At 40.9% G+C, this 20,173-nt stretch overlaps 1 protein-coding gene across 2 annotated transcripts in view; it reads left to right on the top strand.

The window, feature by feature from the left end:
• st18 (ST18 C2H2C-type zinc finger transcription factor) overlaps positions 1 to 18,616 on the top strand; it is a 37,813-nt gene extending 19,197 nt beyond the window's left edge. For both annotated transcript variants that reach the window (XM_047811859.1, XM_047811858.1), the window contains exons 7-22: positions 649 to 783; positions 3,923 to 4,013; positions 4,124 to 4,216; positions 4,465 to 4,673; positions 5,118 to 5,305; positions 8,204 to 8,449; positions 9,247 to 9,359; positions 9,752 to 9,814; positions 11,010 to 11,078; positions 11,201 to 11,263; positions 11,504 to 11,584; positions 14,855 to 15,070; positions 15,193 to 15,281; positions 15,473 to 15,576; positions 15,868 to 16,011; positions 18,135 to 18,616. In XM_047811859.1, coding sequence (XP_047667815.1) covers positions 649 to 783; positions 3,923 to 4,013; positions 4,124 to 4,216; positions 4,465 to 4,673; positions 5,118 to 5,305; positions 8,204 to 8,449; positions 9,247 to 9,359; positions 9,752 to 9,814; positions 11,010 to 11,078; positions 11,201 to 11,263; positions 11,504 to 11,584; positions 14,855 to 15,070; positions 15,193 to 15,281; positions 15,473 to 15,576; positions 15,868 to 16,011; positions 18,135 to 18,293 — 2,063 coding nt within the window. In that variant the 3' untranslated portion in view covers positions 18,294 to 18,616. The remainder of the gene's footprint in view (positions 1 to 648; positions 784 to 3,922; positions 4,014 to 4,123; positions 4,217 to 4,464; positions 4,674 to 5,117; positions 5,306 to 8,203; positions 8,450 to 9,246; positions 9,360 to 9,751; positions 9,815 to 11,009; positions 11,079 to 11,200; positions 11,264 to 11,503; positions 11,585 to 14,854; positions 15,071 to 15,192; positions 15,282 to 15,472; positions 15,577 to 15,867; positions 16,012 to 18,134) is intronic.
• Positions 18,617 to 20,173: the final 1,557 nt, after the last annotated feature.

The following is a 20,173-nucleotide window of genomic DNA, read 5'->3' as shown; positions in this document are numbered from 1 at the left end:
GACAGTTTGATTAACACTACCGCTAATACTGACAATACTACTACTACTGACAGTTTGATTAACACTACCGCTAATACTGACAATACTACTACTACTGACAGTTTGATTAACACTACCGCTAATACTGACAATACTACTGACAGTTTGATTAACACTACCGCTAATACTACTACTACTACTACTACTGACAGTTTGATTAACACTACCGCTAATACTACTACTACTACTGACAGTTTGATTAACACTACCGCTAATACTGACAATACTACTGACAGTTTGATTAACACTACCGCTAATACTACTACTACTGACAGTTTGATTAACACTACCGCTAATACTGACAATACTACAAGTTTCAGCAGTACTACTACTGACTGCACTACTAATACTACGATTAACGAAACTACTAAACAATACTAACTACTAACTAACAGTACTAATAACACTTCTGCAACTGACAGCACTGCTACGAACAACAACGCTATTGCTACTAACAAACGTACTGCTACTAATATTAATACTATTACTACTACAAATAATATGAGTACACACACACACACACACACACACACACACACACACACACACACACACACACACACACAGGTAAATAAGTACATTGGCATTTTTGTGTGTGTGGTTCTATAGACTCAATAAGAACAGATAAAAAAGATGTCAAGTGTCCGACCCCAGGCTGTGATGGGACGGGTCACGTGACCGGATTGTACCCACACCACAGAAGTTTGTCAGGATGTCCCCACAAAGTCCGAGTGCCTCCTGAAAGTGAGTTGTTCTGTATTTATTTTATTTAATTACTTCTGTTCTGAATTAATTAGATCGCGATAAAGTTGGATATCCGATCCGTTTAGAGTACACGTTTATAGTCTCCAATGTCTGCCATTTTTAGCTGTAAATTAATCCGTTGTAATTTTTTTTTAATGAATTTCCTCAAGAGGGATGAACTCTATTCTATTCTATTACATAAAAAGTATGACATCACATTCTTCTGGTCAGGTAAATGTCTGAGGTACAAAAGGAAAGAAACACTTTGTTACAGGAAAACATTTCAATTTTAGCGTAGCGGTAGTGCTATACAGTACATAGATTACGTCACTATTTCTCGTCTAAGCAGAAATGTCTTTGAGATCAGGACGGAAGCATGCATTTCCTTCCAGAGAAATGGAAGTGGTGCAAAAGCAATAAAACACTTTATTGGTTATTGGAAGATGTTCAACTTCAGCGTGGTAACAGTAGCTCCGCTTCATTGCCCCGCCCGTCACCGATAATATTCCTATACGAGCACGTGTTGTTGTTTTTTTTCCCTCCCTTTAACTAATAAATCTATACACAAAAGCTTCCACTGATTTGAATAATGCGCATTTACCTGTATACCGCATTATGTAGCGCTGTAGATTTAATCAAGCGAGATTTCCAGAAGGCACACAGAAACGCGTTTGTCATTTCACAAGTTCTGCTCTGAAGTTTTGTCTACTGCTTTTGATTTACTGTGGTATGCAAATCAGCATCATGGTGTGGAAACACTTATTTTTTCACGCGCTGCCTTTTTTTTTTTTTTTTTTTCCACTTTTTTCTTTTCCTTGCCATTTGAAAGCAACACAAACATTCACCATTAAACAGCGAAGCAACAAAAGGAACAGCAAATGTAATTAAGGGCTTTCGGTATGAAAGCATGAAGTCGTAGAGCTGCAGCAGTCTTCTGCTAAATCAAAGGACTTAGAGCGGATGTAGCGTTTAGAAATAAACGGACAGGCATGTCCTCCAAACTAAATGAAAAAAAAAAATGTGTACAAAAGGGAAAAGTTATTAGGGATACAGGACTACCTCGGTATCCAACAACCAGCGTTAGTTTTTTTTTTTTTTTTATATTTTACAGCTCTTGTCTGTTTCCTTGTTGATATTTGAAACAGAGATTTGTTTCCAACTGCATGAAGGAAGCAGAAACAGTGAGCGTGAAGTTTGTTGCTGTTAATAGGATAAAACTATAATCTGTGTCTTAGTTCTCATACAGGAACAGAGTTAATTGGCTAAATGCAATTATCACTTCACAAGTCCACCTAGAATTAGAGCGTATTCAACAAGTGACCCGCTCCATCTATCTTCACATGCATATGGTTAGTAAATACTCTGTTGGATTCTTGAATCTGATTGGTCGGAAGCTGCCAATTCATCTTCTGTTAGCACGTTCGGCTCACACCTCCAGGGTTGGGGGTTCGATTCCTGCCTCCGCCTTGTGTGTGTGTGTGTGTGGAGTTTGCATGTTCTCCCCGTGCCCCGGGGGTTTCCTCTGGGTACTCCAGTTTCCTCCCCCGGTCCAAAGACATGCATGGTAGGTTGACTGGCATCTCTGGGAAATTGTCCGTAGTGTCTGAGTGTGTGTGAGTGAATGAGAGTGTGTGTGTGCCCTGCGATGGGTTGGCACTCCATCCAGGGTGTATCCTGCCTCAATGCCCGATGACGCCTGAGATAGGCACAGGCTCCCCGTGACCTGAGAAGTTCGGATAAGCGGTAGAAAATGAACGAACGAATGAACACGATTAGATTATTTATCTGTGTAAAGGTGCTACGTGTCGCAGTTTAATCATTAGTCTATGGAGAGAGTCTCCAGTTTCCTGATTTACTCGTTTTTGGCATGGCGTTACTTAATAAACCCAAAACCATGAAGGGATTATTAGTTTCTTCTATTTGTTATATGTTAAAAGTGCACAAGGGTTAAAGCTTTATTTCCATAGCCAAGAGAAGGGTTCAATAACACGAGTATGGAGAGGTTCACTTTGAGTCATAGACAGGAGTTCAATAAGAAATGTGTACAGAATGACTTTATCGATACTGACTGTACACACACACACACACACACACACACACACACACACACACACACACACACACACACACACACACACACACAGAACATTAACAACAAACACAATGAATGTAAATGTAAATGTAATGCAATGTAGACCCGAACTTGTGTTTGGTGTTCAGTTCTCGCTGAGCTGAACTGCTCTTGCACTCAACAGACCAGGATGGGCGGAGCACCATATTTTCAGGCTTGTACGGATGCACGGCTCGGGAAACCTGAAGCAAACTTGTTCGGTGGCTAAAAATGCGTGTTGGTCTCGATGTTCGCTGAGACAGTGGCACGGTCATGGGAAGTGTGATGTGCAGAGGAGAGGGCGAGATTATAACAAGTACAAATAACTGGCTGGATGACAATAAACAATCTAACAGGATTAGCAAGTGCATTAATTAATTAGCGACGTCGACGTTTTTCGATGGTTCGTATTTGTAATGTAAAGAATTTAGTTAGAAGTTTGGTATTGATGATAACCGATTTGTCAGGAAGATTGTTTGTCTAGAGGTGGTAAAGTCTTGGGGTAGTAAGAGTAAGAGAAAAAAGGCATAAACCCTCAACTGAATCTGCAATGTAGCAGCAAATTACCCTACCGATAAAAACAAGTTGGTTTCAATTCTCTTGTTCACAGTATGTTGAAACCCACCTGGTGTTTGTAACCCTAACTACACCCACACTGCTTCCAAACAAATGCCCTTGCCCTTATCCAGAGCAATTATTTTCTTTTACACACTCGAGCAGTTGATGGCTAAGGGCCCTTCCCAAGCCCAGCTATGTTGAGGTATTAACAACTGACTTAAGCTTAAACGATCAACCAAGTAGGAAGTAAAACGCTTTGGCAATCTGCTGTAAAAACCATCAACACTGGTATAGTAATGCTGCCCAAAGTGAACAAACTGTTAGCATTTCACAGTGTTGCTAATTGTTAGCATCTCTAACAATTTTGATGTGTCATTAGAGCTGATTCTGTGTCTTCGTAACCGGTTCGTCCTTCGTCATTTATCATTTTTCGTATCTTTAAAGAGTCGACTTTGTTTGTTCGTTCCATAGTTCTAGCCATGCACGAAAACGTGTTGAAGTGCCCGACCCCAGGATGCACAGGAAGAGGTCACGTCAACAGTAACCGCAGCACTCATCGGAGGTACGCATATGCTGATGATACTCACGTCTAGCTAGAGTACAGCGACACAGCAATTAATTTAATGTGTATTGAACAGGATTATATACAGTAAGTGTGTTTTATCGCCCCAGCTTGTCCGGCTGCCCGATCGCTGCGGCAGAGAAAGGTACTAAACCCCAAGATGATGTATCCAAGTGTAGACAAACTTCAGACAAGATGGCAAGGTAAGAAATCTCAAAATCGAAAATATTTGCTAGAATTCTTTGTAATAACATCAGAAATCATAAGCAACGAATAATCAGATCTACAAATGATGTACAATAGAGCGAGGGAACATTTAAGACTGCAAGCTATGCTGTTGTATTAAAAGCTTCCCCTAAATTCGCATTAGTTAGCTGAAAGGATTATTTGCTTATGGTTGAATAAATGGCTGCAGACTTGTTAAAACTCAACCCCAGCTGTGTTTCTCCAGACCTTTGGTTCAGATGAAGAAGTTTGACTTCGGGCAGCTCGCCTACCAGTTTGCCCATCCTGTGACCGCCTTGCAGGCCGGCGTGGCCAAAGAAATGGACAAGTACAGCAAGGGACAGTTCGACTATGCCAGCTTTGACGCTCAGGTGTTCGGCAAGCAGAACCAGGTTGTGTCCGATCAGAACCAAGAGGCCTCGCACCTCCGTGACTGTGAGTTAAAGAAGAGGAAGTATTAATACACCACGGGGTGTGCTGTGTTTGGAAAATAATCGACGGCCGATGTGGTTACTGTCGTAAATCACCACATGCTGAAATGTTTTGCGACATCCTACTAAACTAAATTCTTATTCTCTCTCAACTTTGTTCTAAACATGTCGGAAAACCCAAAGTTACAACGTTACCTTTATCCGTGTTAAACGTTAAACCATATCAACGATCTTTTTTTTTTAACCTTTAATACGGATTCCTCTGCCGTTACTACGGAAACGTCAGAACTTACAGATACTGACCAATCAGACTGAATCGCTCAAGAAGGCTGCGTTTGAAATACATTTTTATGAGATCGTCTTCGTTATAAACGAACACGGCCCTTAGTTCAGCTCATGATGAGTTCATGTTATTTGTGAACACGTGTTATGTTTGCCTCTTCCGCAGCCTCCCCACAATTCCCGTGTTTCCTGGCTGCAGGCAGTCGCGCGGCGAAACCCGGCGGGCAAAGCCCGATCCGACCCCAAGCCCCGGGTAGCGTCCTTCAGTCAGGTACGGCGTCCACCGCCATCCTCAACCTCTCTACCCGTTACCGGGACAACAGTGATGCCCGACCACTGGCATCGTTCACAAAGGTAATCAAATTAGAGCACTCGCTTGAGGGGGGGAGAGGTATTTAATGTGGCTATTCTGTAGCAACTGTGATTTGTGTATGAAAAAGGTGGGAGAACATCAAAAGACACTTTTTTGGCACAGAGAACTGTGTCTCTCTGGTGGCAGAACAACAAGAGAGTTTTTTTTTTCTCCTTTCTTTTTTTTCCCTCCCCTCCGTGGCCCTAAAGCTTTAATGTACACAAAGGAGAATTTGTGTAATCACATCAAAAGGAGTTGGGGAGAATACAATCAGGCTTCATTCTCGATTACAATTAGAAAGCTTTTTTGTAAAACATGTGGTGAGGCATTTGATTTATACTTTTATGCTAATGCCGGGGTTCTCCTGGCTTCCGTAGGAAAGCGCGAGCGCGGATTTGTCGCGGTTGTTTCTCTTTCCACTGCAGATGGTGGACGAGATTTTGTTAAGTAAAATGCTATATGGGATTGGCACTTAACATCCATTTTTTTTTACCAAGCTCGGTTTAAACCGATGTCTATTTTTATATTCTAACAGATCGTAATGTTCCTGAGCAAGAAAAAAAAACAATCCCAAAAAAAAAAAAAAAATTCGCCTGAAATTGTTTGGATTAAAAAAAAAAAACAAATACAAGTTTTCATGCTGAACTTTCAGGACACCCTGAATATGAATATAAAATAAAAAAAACAGGCAATATCATAATATTTAAAGGACAAAACACAACTTCAGCTAGTATAATGGATATAAAAAGCCACACGTCCCTGTTAAAATAATAGGTATGAAGATAAACTACATGCGTACACCGATTATAACTTCAGTGACGTCTCCGAGCCGTCCGTCCGAAATACTGTACATACTGTAAAAGGACAAGAACGTACAAGGAAGGCTGCCGAGAGACCTTACAGGAACATTACAGGAGCTGCAGGAACATATGACACGTACTGATTACTCTCTGCATGTGACTCTCTTATTCTTCACATGTCCGGGCTGTGGGGTAAGGTGGCGTTTCTCACAGGAAAATAACATCCGAGCTCAAATACAGTACATCACCCCAAACCATGTGGCCAAATGTTTTAGAATGAGACCAAAAAAAAAAAAAAGCATAACAAATTCCAAAGAGTAAAAAAAAAGAGAATATGACCAAAAGGACACCATTCACACGGTGCAGAATGATGGTGGCAGCATCATGCTTTAGGCCTTCAGCCAGATATGAGGCAGGGAATCATGAATAGCATGTTCTCCCCGTGCCTCGGGGGTTTCCTCCGGGTACTCTGGTTTCCTCCACCGGTCCAAAGACATGCATGGTAGGTTGATTGGCATCTCTGGAAAATTGTCCGTAGTGTGTGAGTGTGTGAGTGCATGAGAGTGTGTATGTGTCCTGCGATGGGTTGGCACTCCGTCCAGGGTGTATCCTGCCTCGATGCCCGATGACGCCTGAGATTGGGGTGTACACTTATACAACTAGGCTATTGTACCTTTTTTTATTCTTCCCTAAAATATTTCTCATTCCTTTTCTACATTGTAACTTCACACTGAAAATTGGAAAAGTTCGGACACAATTTATCTTGGTTTTATTTTATTTACGTCACAAAAAACACGCCACCGAAATGGGGTGTGTGGATTTCGATGTCCGTCGTCGAGACGCACAGGACGTACAGTAGCACGATTGTCCGATCTACAGTGAGCAAGTCAGAGGCTAGGACAAAAAAAAAAAAACATTGACGAAAAGTCGTCCTTTTCTGTAGTATTGTGAATAAGAGTCCTGGGACGAGTCTTTCCGGTTACAGCAGCAGCTCTCATGGGTATATCTATAGGAATTGGTTTTGAGAGGTACATATAATAAACGTGTGGCGACAAAGACACAGGGACGAAAAAGGTAGCGGGGTTCTGCCGACGTGCAGACGGTAAACGGATTATAAAACGTATCCTGAGCCGTGGTTAACAGCGAGTGCAGCGAGTTTAAACCTGGCACTAAGAGGAACTAGAGGAGGTGTGGTGTGAAATGATTTAAACACCTACACAGCAAGCGGACCGTGTTCAGTGGGCAGAGAGAGAGAGAGAGAGAGAGAGAGAGAGAGAGAGAGAGAGAGCAGGTACTGTACAAAGCGAGCGCATGAATAAAACAGTGTTAGCTGCTCCGTCATCTGTGGACGTCTGCCTCCAAGTGTCTGTATGCATTTTAAGTACGTCGGCTGGTGGCGTTTCGGGCCAAGTGGATCTTTCTCTCCAAACGCCGCACATTCTCTGTAACCGTGTGCTGTTTCGGCGAAGCGTCACAGAGAGCGAAGACGCAGGCTGCTGATTGGCCGGTTTATTAGGGTTTAATCACCCGAAGACTGCTAACGAAATCACGGCCATTTTTGTTTTAGTTGCAAAATTAATGCTGACTTCCTTCATTCGTAATGAATTACTAATCATTAAAATCTCAAACCCCCATCTACCCCCCACCCCCACCTACTACACCATCTTACCACACCAAAGCCTTCTAACTTCTATAAATGACCCACAGGCGTCGTCCTCAGATCCCGTCTTGCTCGTTTGTCACGAAAAGAGGAAAAGAGACGGACACGTTTGTTATTTAATAGAAAAGTGTGTATGAAATATCAAAGATTTATAGATAGATAGATAGATAGATAGATAGATAGATAGATAGATAGATAGATAGATAGATAGATAGATAGATAGATAGATCTTTAAGATCAATGTTTAAATATAACAGTTATTGGACAATTTGGCTTTGGAAACTAAGACGGAGATTAAAATGCTGTCTTTCTCTCTCTCTGTCTTGGGCAGAATGATATCTCGATAATATCAGTATCATGATAAATTGGAACAATACATTTCTCTAAGGTGTCAGAATATTATTTGGTATTATCGAACCCGTGATGTTTTCCTCTTATAGGACTCTGTGATTGAAGTGGATGAGAACGGGACGTTGGACCTGAGCATGAAGAAGAAGAAGGAGAAGAGCACGGACTCACCGGTCATGCCCGCGTTAGGAGAAGCCGTCTTCACGCCTCCTGAACCCTCGCTGGCTAAAGTGGGCGGCCTCCATATTTCCTCGGCTTTGTTCCGAGCCGTGTACGAGCAGGAGGGCTGGGACACGCCCCTGAATTTCAGCAAAGCTCCGCTCCAGCAGGACAAAGACGTACGACGATAATCTGGCTTTATAAACGCATGTTGAAATATTCCGTGGAAAGCCGTTAAGAACGTCATGTGGCACTTTACGTAAAAAAGGTCCATCGACTAGCATGATTTCGGGCACCAGCTCACACCGTAGCAGAGCGCTGATATGAGGAGATGCTTACAGTATTTAGCTGTTAGGACAGAAGAGTTCGCACTTTGTTCTCTCGGGTCTTTGTCAACATAACAGAAGCTGCGCGTTGACATTGTGGAGATGTACCACAACATTACCAGTAACTATAAACAGATTTAAAAAAATGCTAAGAAACGATTTCAATCGTCTAATAGATACAGTATAAAAGCAATAAAGCACGTCAGGTTATCATCACATTAACTCCGGTTCCTCACACCATCGTCGATTCTTTTCCTTCTTACTCACGATCCCATAGAAACTTTTTCACTAAAGGATCGTGAGTTAAACGGAATCAGAAATTAAGAAACGTGACGATTTCAGATTTTGACCGTTTACATCATCGAGGTTCACGATAGATCACGTCTCGTCGCAGAGACAGGATACAAAATTTAGCAGTGGAAAAAAAAAAAAAACGTGTCAATCAAATGTCATATGGAAGTCAATCCCAGGGCTTTTGGCTGATTATAAATTCTACACAGGATTAAAAGAGAGTTCGGATGGATTTACATACGGTGTAGCAAACGCTGTAATACTTAGGCAACATGGCTCGGATCTGAACAGCTGGTGCGCTTACATTACACTATGTTCTGATGTCATTTTCCTTTGGGTGATAATTCTGAATCTTGTAGATGGAGCAGCTGGATAGGATGTCGCTCGAGGATAAAGTCTTCGCCGGAGATGCGAGCATGACCAGTGCCAAGAACAAGATGCTCATACGAGACTCCAAGAAAGAACTGATGAGGTACGAACAACACACCGAATCTGCTTTTATAAATCCGGGGTCATCTCATTTCATTTCACAGCTATGCGACGGAGTGTTAAAAAAAATTCGAAATATTTTTATTTCGCAAAAATGTGACCACAAAACTGCATATTTGTGTAAAGAAAGAGAGAAAAATAAAATGTTTCATATTTCTAATGAATGTTTTTTTTTTTTTTTTTTAAATTCTCATTTGGCTACTGGACCAAAAGGATGTCATAAAATATACGTTCTTTTTTATTTTATTCAAATATATATTTTGTTTTATTTTTTGAATGCTTAAGGTGTGAAGCATCATTCCAATTTTTGTTAAAAAAAAAAAAAAAAGAATTAATTTCAGTCTGAACGCCTCTAACACACAATCTGCATGACAGCTGTCCAACACCTGGTTGTGACGGGAGCGGCCATGTGACAGGAAATTATGCGTCGCACAGAAGGTAAGAGAAAATACTCGCTCGAGTGTCAGTAGGAAGAATTTCCTCCCACGCCTGGTTTCACTAATTAATTTATAATCACTTTTCTTGTTTAAATGAACTCCAAAAAGCTGATTCACAAACGAGAACAACTAATGTGATTCACATGATTCATTTAACGTGATTCATCCGATTCAGTATAGGTAATTAAACAAGTCAGTTAATGTGATTCATCTGATTCACCTTAGGTAACATGATTCATCCACCATAGGTAACATGAATCATTTAACATGATTCATCCGATTCAGTATAGGTAATTAAACAAGTCAGTTAACGTGATTCATCTGATTCACCTTAGGTAACACGATTCATCCACCATAGGTAACATGAATCATTTAACATGATTCATTCGATTCAGTATAGGTAATAAAACAAGTCAGTTAACGTGATTCATCTGATTCACCTTAGGTAACATGATTCATCCACCATAGGTAACATGAATCATTTAACATGATTCATCCGATTCACCATAGGTAATTAAACAAGTCAGTTAACGTGATTCATCTGATTCACCTTAGGTAACATGAATCATTTAACATGATTCATCCGATTCACCATAGATAATTAAACAAGTCAGTTAACGTGATTCATCCGATTCACCTTACAGTAGGTAACATGATTCATCCACCATAGGTAACATGAATCATTTAACATGATTCATCCGATTCACCTAATGTGGTTTAAGTAATCCAGCAAATGTGCAATTCATCTTATTCACCCATTTTGATTCAACCGATTCACCTACTTTGATTCAAACGATTCAGTTCACCTCAGATCTACTGAAGTCGATATCGTGCTTCACCGGCACAGTGGGCGTGGTCTGTGTTGGAGTGAAACTTTTTGACTCCGCCTTCTGTTTGTTTCTGTGTTTACATTATTGTAGTTTAGGACAACAGTATGGCTCCTTTAATACGCACATGGCTTCTTTAATAACAGCTGTACGTTAAAATAATGTTCACAATGTATATAAAAGCGATATGATGTATGTGTTTGTGTGACTTTTAGCTTTATTCCTTAATTATAGCCCTTGATTGTTGTTTTATGATTCAGTGAGATTCTAAAATCATTTCGGCTAATACGCAGTAATGATGTATGAGCAGTGTTTCGTATAACTGGGTATGTCGCCAAAGCAACAACGGGTCGTTGTGTTTTTCCGCAGCGTGTCCGGATGTCCGTTAGCCGACAAGACGCTCAAATCTCTGATGGCTGCTAATGCCCAGGAACTGAAGTAAGATCGCTACTGACACCAGATTTAAAGCCTCTTGCTGTAGGTTGTATGTGTCACAGTAACTACGGCCACTGTCGACTTTAACAGCCGTCTTTTCACTGTGTACGCCGTGTCGTAAACAGGTGCCCGACCCCTGGATGTGATGGTTCAGGTCACGTTACAGGAAACTATGCATCCCATAGAAGGTAGGAGAGTTTTTACATCCAGCCCTTTTTTAATTTTTTTTTAACTCAACATGCAAATCAATGAATGATGAAATACACTTGTGACATTTTGGGACTGACGAGATCGTGGCCTTGTTTGAGCGCGAGAGCGGCAGCCTTTAAACGCCTCGATGCGAGCGAATAGCCGTATCTTCTTCATGCATGCGTTGTGCGTCAGGTGAACTTGTCTGAGGTCTGACACGTTATTATTTCCGTGTCTAGTTTGTCAGGCTGTCCTCGTGCCAGGAAGAGCAACCTGAAGCTCACTCCCAGCAAAGACGAGAAGGAGGAGCCAGACATCAAGTAAGATGGCAAATCATGCTGTTCTTCGCGGTTTGTTTCGCGACGTCCTCTGGATAATTTGGACCTTTTTAACACATTGCTGTAAATCTCTCAGTCTGAGATCGTTCGGAATTAGCGAGACAAACAAACAAGCAAAGAAAAATAAATAAATAAATAAAAACTGATATATAGGGGGGCACGGTGGCTTAGTGGTTAGCACATGTGCCTCACACCTCCAGGGTTGGGGGTTCGATTCCTGCCTCCGCCTTGTGTGTGTGGAGTTTGAATGTTCTCCCCATGCCTCGGGGGTTGCCTCCGGGTACTCCGGTTTCCTCCCCCGGTCCAAAGACATGCATGGTAGGTTGATTGGCATCTCTGGAAAATTGTCTGTAGTGTGTGTGTGTGTGTGTGTGTGTGTGTGTGTGTGTGTGTGTGTGTGTGTGTGTGTGTGTGTGTGTGTGTGTGTGTGTGTGAATGAGAGTGTGTGTGTGTCCTGTGATGGGTTGGCACTCCGTCCAGGGTGTATCCTGCCTCGATGCCCGATGACACCTGAGATAAAGCAGTAGAAAATGAATGAATGAATGAATAAACAGATATAATGACTGCAGTTATTTTTACAGTTTACATGATCTGGAAAAAAAAATATATTATTAATTTTAATAATAATTATTAGAATTTGAAAATACGCAGACGTAAGTATTTAGGTAATACTAATAATATTATTATTTTTTTTAATTCATTAGTTCTCACACGTCGTGTACGTGTCAACTATAAAACCTAATATCTAATATGAGGATTAGGCAGAAACTAATCAGTGTTGTTGTTGTTTATGGTAATCGACGATGTCCGGTGTGGTCGTTTTTTTAAAGTTTTTTCAACACCATGACTTTTATTACTGAAAGAGATCGATGCGAAATCAGAGAATGTATTTTCGTTAAATAATTTGTTATTGTTATTATTATTATTATTATTATTATTATTATTATTATTATTATTATTAACAAAGACAAGAGAGAAAAGCAGCTCCAGGCGTATTCATAAAAGCTTCTTGTTACGTTTCCATCTGGGTCCGGTATGTTTTATTTTAATTACAAATGCGAAGGCAAAAGAGCTTAGAAATGACCCCCCGCAGCAGGTCTGGGGAACATGTCAAAGGGAGCAAAAGAGCGAGCGAGGGAGGGATGGATGGAGCGAACAGACCCGCTGCATCTATAATGTTCCTAGATTATTCTAAATTGGTGGCCATATGGCATGACTCCATTTTCCATTGTGGTGTGTGTGTGTGTTTTATGTCTCCACTACCTCGTCGGTGTGGAAGAGGTGCACTGGAGTTGTGATTTCCTCTAATTAGAGGCAGCGACAACATTTTTCCCCCCTGTGCAGCCGTGTGAGCGAGCTATTTGTTCCATCCCAGGTAGCCTTTCACCTATCCCAATATGGGCTATCAGAGAAAGGGCCAGTGACCCAGAAATCATGTGCAGGGTTTTTTTTTACCTCCTCCTCCTCCCCCTCCTCCTCCCCCTCCTCCTCGATGCAGGCCACACAACAATTATCTGCAATTTGTGTCATTTCATTTCTGACCTGGGGTGAGAGGCAAAAATTAAATTGGCCAACTCTAGACTTTTAGAGTTTTTAGTCTGTGCGAGGTTTTACGTTTAGTTCCAAAGCAAACGTATTAACACTTTTAATTATTTCTCCGAGCTTGTTTGGTCGATCTCTCTCTCTCTCTCTCTCTCTCTCTCTCTCTCTCTCTCTCTCTCTCTCTCTCTCTCTCTCTCTCTCTCTCTCGCTCTCTTTTTGTTTTTTTTGTTTTTTTGCGATACATTTTTAATCAGCATTTCATCGGATTAATCTCCTTAATGGTTTGGAGAAAGAAAAAAAAAGAAAAAATTCCAACTCAGCAAGTTCAGCTGTGTTTATAGACACGTGTGTGTGTGTGTGTGTGTGTGTGTGTGTGTGTGTGTGTGTGTGTGTGTGTGTGTGTGTGTGTGTGTGTGTGTGTGTGTGTGTGTGTGTGTGTGTGTGTTAGAGTTACCAAAAAGCGACAAATTAAATGTTCAACCATGTTTTTTTTTTCTTCTTTTTAGAAGTCGCGTTCCGGCTATTAGTTCACCGCGGCTTTTTCTTTACACCCTGGTGATGAAATAACAGTGCAAGCAAAGCGCAAAGCCCACTTGAGCTCGGCCTCAACCAGATAATCTACTATAATAAACGTGTCACTGTGCAGTGATTTGGAGTGTAAGGGAACAAAAGAGTATCTGTCTGTGTGCGGCAAGAGGTTTAATTTAAGCGGGGGCAAAAGGTTGGGCCGCATCTGCACGCGCCCCCAGTGGGGTGACCCACAAATCAACACACACACACACACACACACAAAAAAAGCACACGACGGTGGGCCGCTGCTTTGTTTGGGTCTTGAAATGCAACCTGTCACGGTGACCTCGTTCTACAGCCGATACGCCCGGTCACGGAGCTATTAAACCATAAACACGGTAAATAAAGATGGAGGACTTAAACACACCGCGGTCTGCACAACAACCGCGTTATTTACGGGCGGGATTATTTATAGTTTGCTTTATTTATTTATTTATTTATTTATTTATTTATTTATTTATTTAAATGGCCTTTTACGATCATCAAAGAAAACAACACTCAGATGCTCTGGGTCATTATATAAAGTAAGTGTGTGTGTGTGTGTGTGTGTGTGTGTGTATGTGTGTGTGTGTGTGTGTGTGTGTGTGTGTGTGTGTGTGTGTGTGTGTGTGTGTGTGTGTGTGTTTTCTATAACTGAGTGCTATGACTCATACATTTTTCTGCATTTTATCAGCTTGAAATGTGTCAAGCTGAAATACCGTCTTTTTTTTTTTTTTTTTTTTTTAAATCGGCATCTAAGACAAATCGCTTAACAGGGATCGTCTGTAACGGGTTAACGAGAACTAGTTAGTTATGCTACCGCTTAGGTAGTTATTACTTAACTGTACACTATTATCGTTTACCGTTATTGATTTCTTCCTACTGTGACACATATAATGTTTTTTTCTCCTAAAGTATTTTAGATTAGATGAGAAATCTGAGATGAACATAGACTCACTTTCGTTGTTATATTCGGCTATGAAAACGACTGGAACATCAATCTAATGTTTATCTCTGGATGCTTCAGGAGGAAATTATGTATACAGCTAATCATCCAAAATTGCTGTTTATCGTCTGTGTGAACGTGAACTGTACTTGTGAACAAGGCAGCCTATAATCCCAACAAACTGCCTCTGATATCTTCCGTGTTCTGTGTGTTAGGTGCCCTGTAGTGGGATGTGACGGGCAGGGCCACGTCTCGGGGAAATACACCTCCCACCGTAGTGCTGGTAGCTGCCCTGTCGCTGCCAAGAGGCAGAAGGAGTTGAACGGTATGGCTTTCTCCTGGAAGAACTGCAAGCAAGAGCTGCCTCACTGCCCTCTGCCCGGCTGTAACGGCCTGGGACACGCCAACAACGTGTTTGCTACACACAGGAGGTCAGTGAGGGGCAATCTGAACCCTGGCTAAATGCCCTTAACCCTTATATTCTGTCACGTCAACATGTAGACGCTGTGAAAATGCCCTTAGACCAGATGATTATAAATTTTTCTCTCTCCAGTTTGTCAGGCTGTCCACTAAACGCTCAGAGCATCAAGAGGAAGCTGTCAGGAGACGAGATGATGACCATCAAACTAAAAACCAGCAGTGGTGTGTAAAGTAAACCTACATGCAGGGTTCATGCAGGGTTCTATCTATCTATCTATTTATTTATTTATTTGTTTATTTATTTATTTTAAATATCATCTAACTCGTCCTAACTGACGACGATGTAGCGCTAAAGCATTCGAACCCGCCTTCCTTATGCAATGTGATGTGGTGGTTTGCTGTATGTGAGGCAGGCATTGAGAGCAGTGAGGACATGCAGCATTTGGACCACGAGATCAAGGAGCTCAACGAGTCCAACTTGAAAATCGAGGCAGACATGATGCAGCTACAGACGCAGGTAAAGCGCAGACAAATACGAGCATCAGGCATGTAAAACAGCATTCAAAGTCGCTCCATGCTAACTGCTAATGCTTGCTAGGTTTTGAATGCATGTAAATGTACTGTGTGCCCGAAGAAGCTAAACGTTTTAACGTTTAATTTAAAGTGATACGTGAGACTGATGTGTACTTTAAAGGTAAGTACAGTACATGCTAATGTCTGCTGTCTTCTCTGCTTCTTCCATGCTGAAATGTTGCAAAAAAACATGGACATTAAATTCTATCCCCGATTTCAATCCTTATCGATCCAGATCTCGTCCATGGAGTGCAACCTTAAGACCATTGAAGAAGAGAACAAGATGATCGAGCAGCACAATGACAGCTTGCTGAAGGAGCTGGCACGGCTCAGTCAAGCCCTCATCAACAGCCTTACCGACATCCAGCTTCCACAAATGGTGAAGCAGACCCCCATCTATAATAACTAGATTTTAAAAAAACAAAAAAACACACCCCCAAACCTACAGTGTTGAAAAGCAAATCCAACTCATTTTGATCTAAACTCTATCAAGCAAATCTGTTAAACAAGTAACCAGACTTTAGAGTTACTAACTAGACGATGCCCTTTAACAAAATCACAAACTGACAACATAACAGAGTATTTATTTATATATATATATATATATATATATATATATATATATATATATATATATATATATATATATATATATATACGGTTACCTGAAGATGCTTCCTGCAGAGTTTCTGCCAGGTCAGCACTGGTTCTGAACAGTAGGGAACTCTTTAACCCGATTATCTGGCATTTGTATAACGGTTACATACATAACTGCTAACTGCTAACTGCTAATCATCTGGATGACCAATGTCACAGTGTCATGATAAATAGACTCACCTTGGAACTGATGCCCATAGACTGCACCTCATGTCACCAGCTGGAGAACCTGGAGAAGGTACACAGCAACGCAGAAGTGACCAGCACCCAGTGAGCCTGTCTTTCTGCTGTGAAAGATAAACAGCTGATTTGGTGAATAAAGCCAGAAAGGTCCAGTCCACACAGTCCTGTATAGCATTTACTCAGCATAGGAAAGAACGCTCAGGAGGGTGATCTGAGTTCGGGCGGAAACCCAGTGCAAAAACCACGTCCTTTGTGGGCTTGTATGTGTATCAGCACCACATGTGGACACCACATGCTAATTCATAGAATAGAAGGCATAGAAGCCTTTATTATCGCAACATACTGTATACTGTACATTACAGCAGAATTCTTTTCTTCACATACCCCAACTGAGGAGGTTGGGGTCAGAGTGCAGGGGCAGCTATGATACAGCACCCCTGCCCCTGGAGCAGGGAGGGTTGAGGGCCTTGCTCAAGGGCTTGGCTTGGCTGTGATCCTCCGATCAACAACCCAGAGCCTTAACCAGTTGAGCCACCAGTGCACCAGTTTGATGTAGATGAGGACTTCCTGTCTAGCAGATCCTTTAGGATGGCTGGTAACTTCAGGAAGCAGGCACTGGATACAGATGAGGGGAAGTTTCCATCTGGAACTGTCCTACGTACTGGGGTTGTTGTGAAGAGGAACATTTTTTCGATTGCCACGTCACAGTCCTACAAGCGTCATACACTACAAGTTTCCACAGAGTCAGTTAACCTGTCCAAGCATCTACTCAGGGAGGAAATTGCCAAGGCATTGCCATTTTCCATCCACTAGTGACAGAAGAAGATGAAGTAAAGGGCAGAAATGGGTACAGGAAGTGCACTTGTACCCAATCGACCTTTCCCAGTATCCAGGACACCACTTTTTGGCTGCAGCATCACTGTATCAATGCATCAATGCACCACTGTATCCTGGATAAGCATGGGTGGGCCTGCCTGAGTTTTCAGGTGGTCTTGTTTTCAGGTAGTGTAAGACCTCGAGCCTCACTGGGGTTTAGATGTAATTTACTATCATGATGTCTGCATGCTTTGGGCAAATCCACTGATATGAATTAGTCCCTAAGCTAAAAGCAGTTCCTCAAGGAGCAGAAAAGAGAATTACTGTAGATGGTGGGATTTCAGGAAGAGTTTTGATCAGTGTCTTAGACTTAGAACAGGGTGTACTTCCTGCACCTGAATGCACCACATCTGAACTGCAGACTGCTTCTCGGTATGCGGATGTGGTCATCATCAGGGAGCTACCAGGGAGCTTAGACACTGGCTACACGAGTGCTAATCCAACAGCATGGCTTGGTAGTCACCTGGAGCCAAAGCTGCTCCAAACTGTGCAAACCATCTAACGTAGTGGAAACATTCAAATACGCAAACAGAATGAGTCACAGCCCTGCTAGCCGCTGGAAAATGGGGATGTGGTAAGTAAGGAGTGGCTTTGCAGTGAGAAAAATAGTGTTAGCAAAAATGATTAGCCATTAGCCCTGCTCAGCTAAGATACAGGAAAAAGGCAGAAAACCCAAATCCAATGACTGTGTGGGAATTCCATCATTTTGTGATTTCTGTGAATTGCCACGTATCACACTATTAAACTCTAAATGGATCATTTTTATGCGCTCTCTCTGTCCTTCAGGGTCCAATCAACGAGCAGAATTTCGAAGCCTACATCAAGACACTGACGGATATGTACAACAGTTCGGAACACGAGTATTCACCGGAATGCAAGGCCTTGTTGGACAGCATCAGACAGGCCATTAAGAGCATCCATGTAGAAACCGTATGCTCGCCATGAAATACCGTATTTGCGGACAAGCAATATCTCTGGACAGCTTTTATCCGTTCGGTTCATTTTTGTTTGTTCGGGTGGCTGGCTTCATACCATGTGCAAGAACTAACTTCTTCTTAAACAGAAATATATTTCATGTATTGTACTGATAAACGCTAGCCACATTTGATTTGATCGCCATTTTGTTGAGATTCTTAATACCCCTTTGCACACGTTTATTTCATTTGCTTGACTTCTTTGTTTTGTGTGTTTATATTTATTGCTAATATTTATAATTGGTTTTATTTATTGTCTTTACTCATCGAAAAAAACGATTTATCAAACGTTAATATATTTTATTTATTTTCCGTGTTGGCTGTTGTCATTCTTGCACACTTCGGCTCTTTGTGTTGCCGCCGAGCACATTTGCATTGCTATATTTTATTTATTTGGTAGTTTTTGTTGTTGAATATTGGGTTTGTTTGCCTCGGTGACGTTTCTTTTTTAGCGATGAACGATGTCAACCGGAATTATGATACTATTGCACCACCTAGTGGCCACATGCTCTTACTGCACCATGCCAGGCTCACTTTTTTCTGAATGTATTTATTGTGTGTTAAATCTTGGGATCACATTGGTAATTCTAGCTACTGAGGCCAAAACAGGTTCATTAAAAACTGCACTCATGAGTTCTAAGCATCAAATCGAAGAAAGAAAAGAAAAGAAAAGAAAAGAAAAAAAAAAACTCGACTCCCTAAAATTAATTTCTGTCAATATGAACTGCCTTTTGTGTGCACACGGTCATGTGTGCATCTATGTGCCTATATGTAAATGAGTACACGGAATATATTATGTTTTGTGGTAGAACAGTATTACGTGAATGGTGATTCCTTTATCATACAAGCATATTTATTTTTTTTTCCCAAAAGAAAAATGCCTATAACTCTGTTTAGCTAATGCTTATATACCATTTGAAGTATGTAATTATATTGTTGTAATATTGATCAAGTGTTTAAACTTTACTGAGTTTCCTCAAAGATAAAGCACAAACCTAAAAAAAACCCCCAAAATTTAACAAAAACAAAACAAAAAACCCGACAATTTTTTTAAAAATTTGCATTAATTGCAAGCGACGAAAAACCGACCGATGTTTTCTAAATTGAAACGGTTATTCCCAGCCGAAAGCTGTGCTGATATTATTTTTCAAAAAAAAAAAAAATAGTTTTATGAGTAAAGTTTTAGTAAAGGTTTATCAAGTAAAAATCGGTGTATGCCCCTTTGCATCCTTCCTCATATGGATCTCATTTCTGTTCAATTTGAGTGTCATGGGTCAGAAATAAGATTTAACCCATGACATTTTATTCTTTACAGATTTTTATGGGCGATTATCCAAATCTAGTCATCTTCAAAACCTAGACAGTCAAAACTAAAAGAAAACAAATGTACAGATTCGACCAAACGATCCTACCGTAACGTATTCCTAATCGGTCGGAATCCAACTCTTTCAAACGAAGTGTAATTTGTAATTATGTTCTTTGTAATTTCTGATATTTAATTTATAAACCACACCATTGTTTGCTCAGGAACTTTTGTGACGACTATTCCTGTTTGTATTTGATGTTTTGTAATGTGAACTGAATTGGAATTTTTTTTTCTTCTTTTTTTTCTGTGTAATTATATTAGTATAAAACGCTGTACTGTAAATGATTGTTTCTTTTTGTCAAAAGCGATTTTCTTTTTTCAGTTCAAGTAGTTTCTATATCAAAGTTTCTTTACACTTTTACTATTTCATAAGCAGTAATGCGCTGTGTTGTACAGTTTGTGTATGGTAGAAATAAACTATTTAAGGATCGTACATTGTCGGTTTTGACTTTTTAAAACAAACCGACATCTGATCGATCAGAGCG

This window comes from Tachysurus fulvidraco, chromosome 3 (genome assembly GCF_022655615.1).
Source record: "Tachysurus fulvidraco isolate hzauxx_2018 chromosome 3, HZAU_PFXX_2.0, whole genome shotgun sequence".
Classification (NCBI taxonomy): domain Eukaryota; kingdom Metazoa; phylum Chordata; class Actinopteri; order Siluriformes; family Bagridae; genus Tachysurus; species Tachysurus fulvidraco.
The sequence above is the reverse complement of the archived record's forward strand: the minus strand, read 5'-3'. Positions and strand labels throughout refer to the sequence as shown.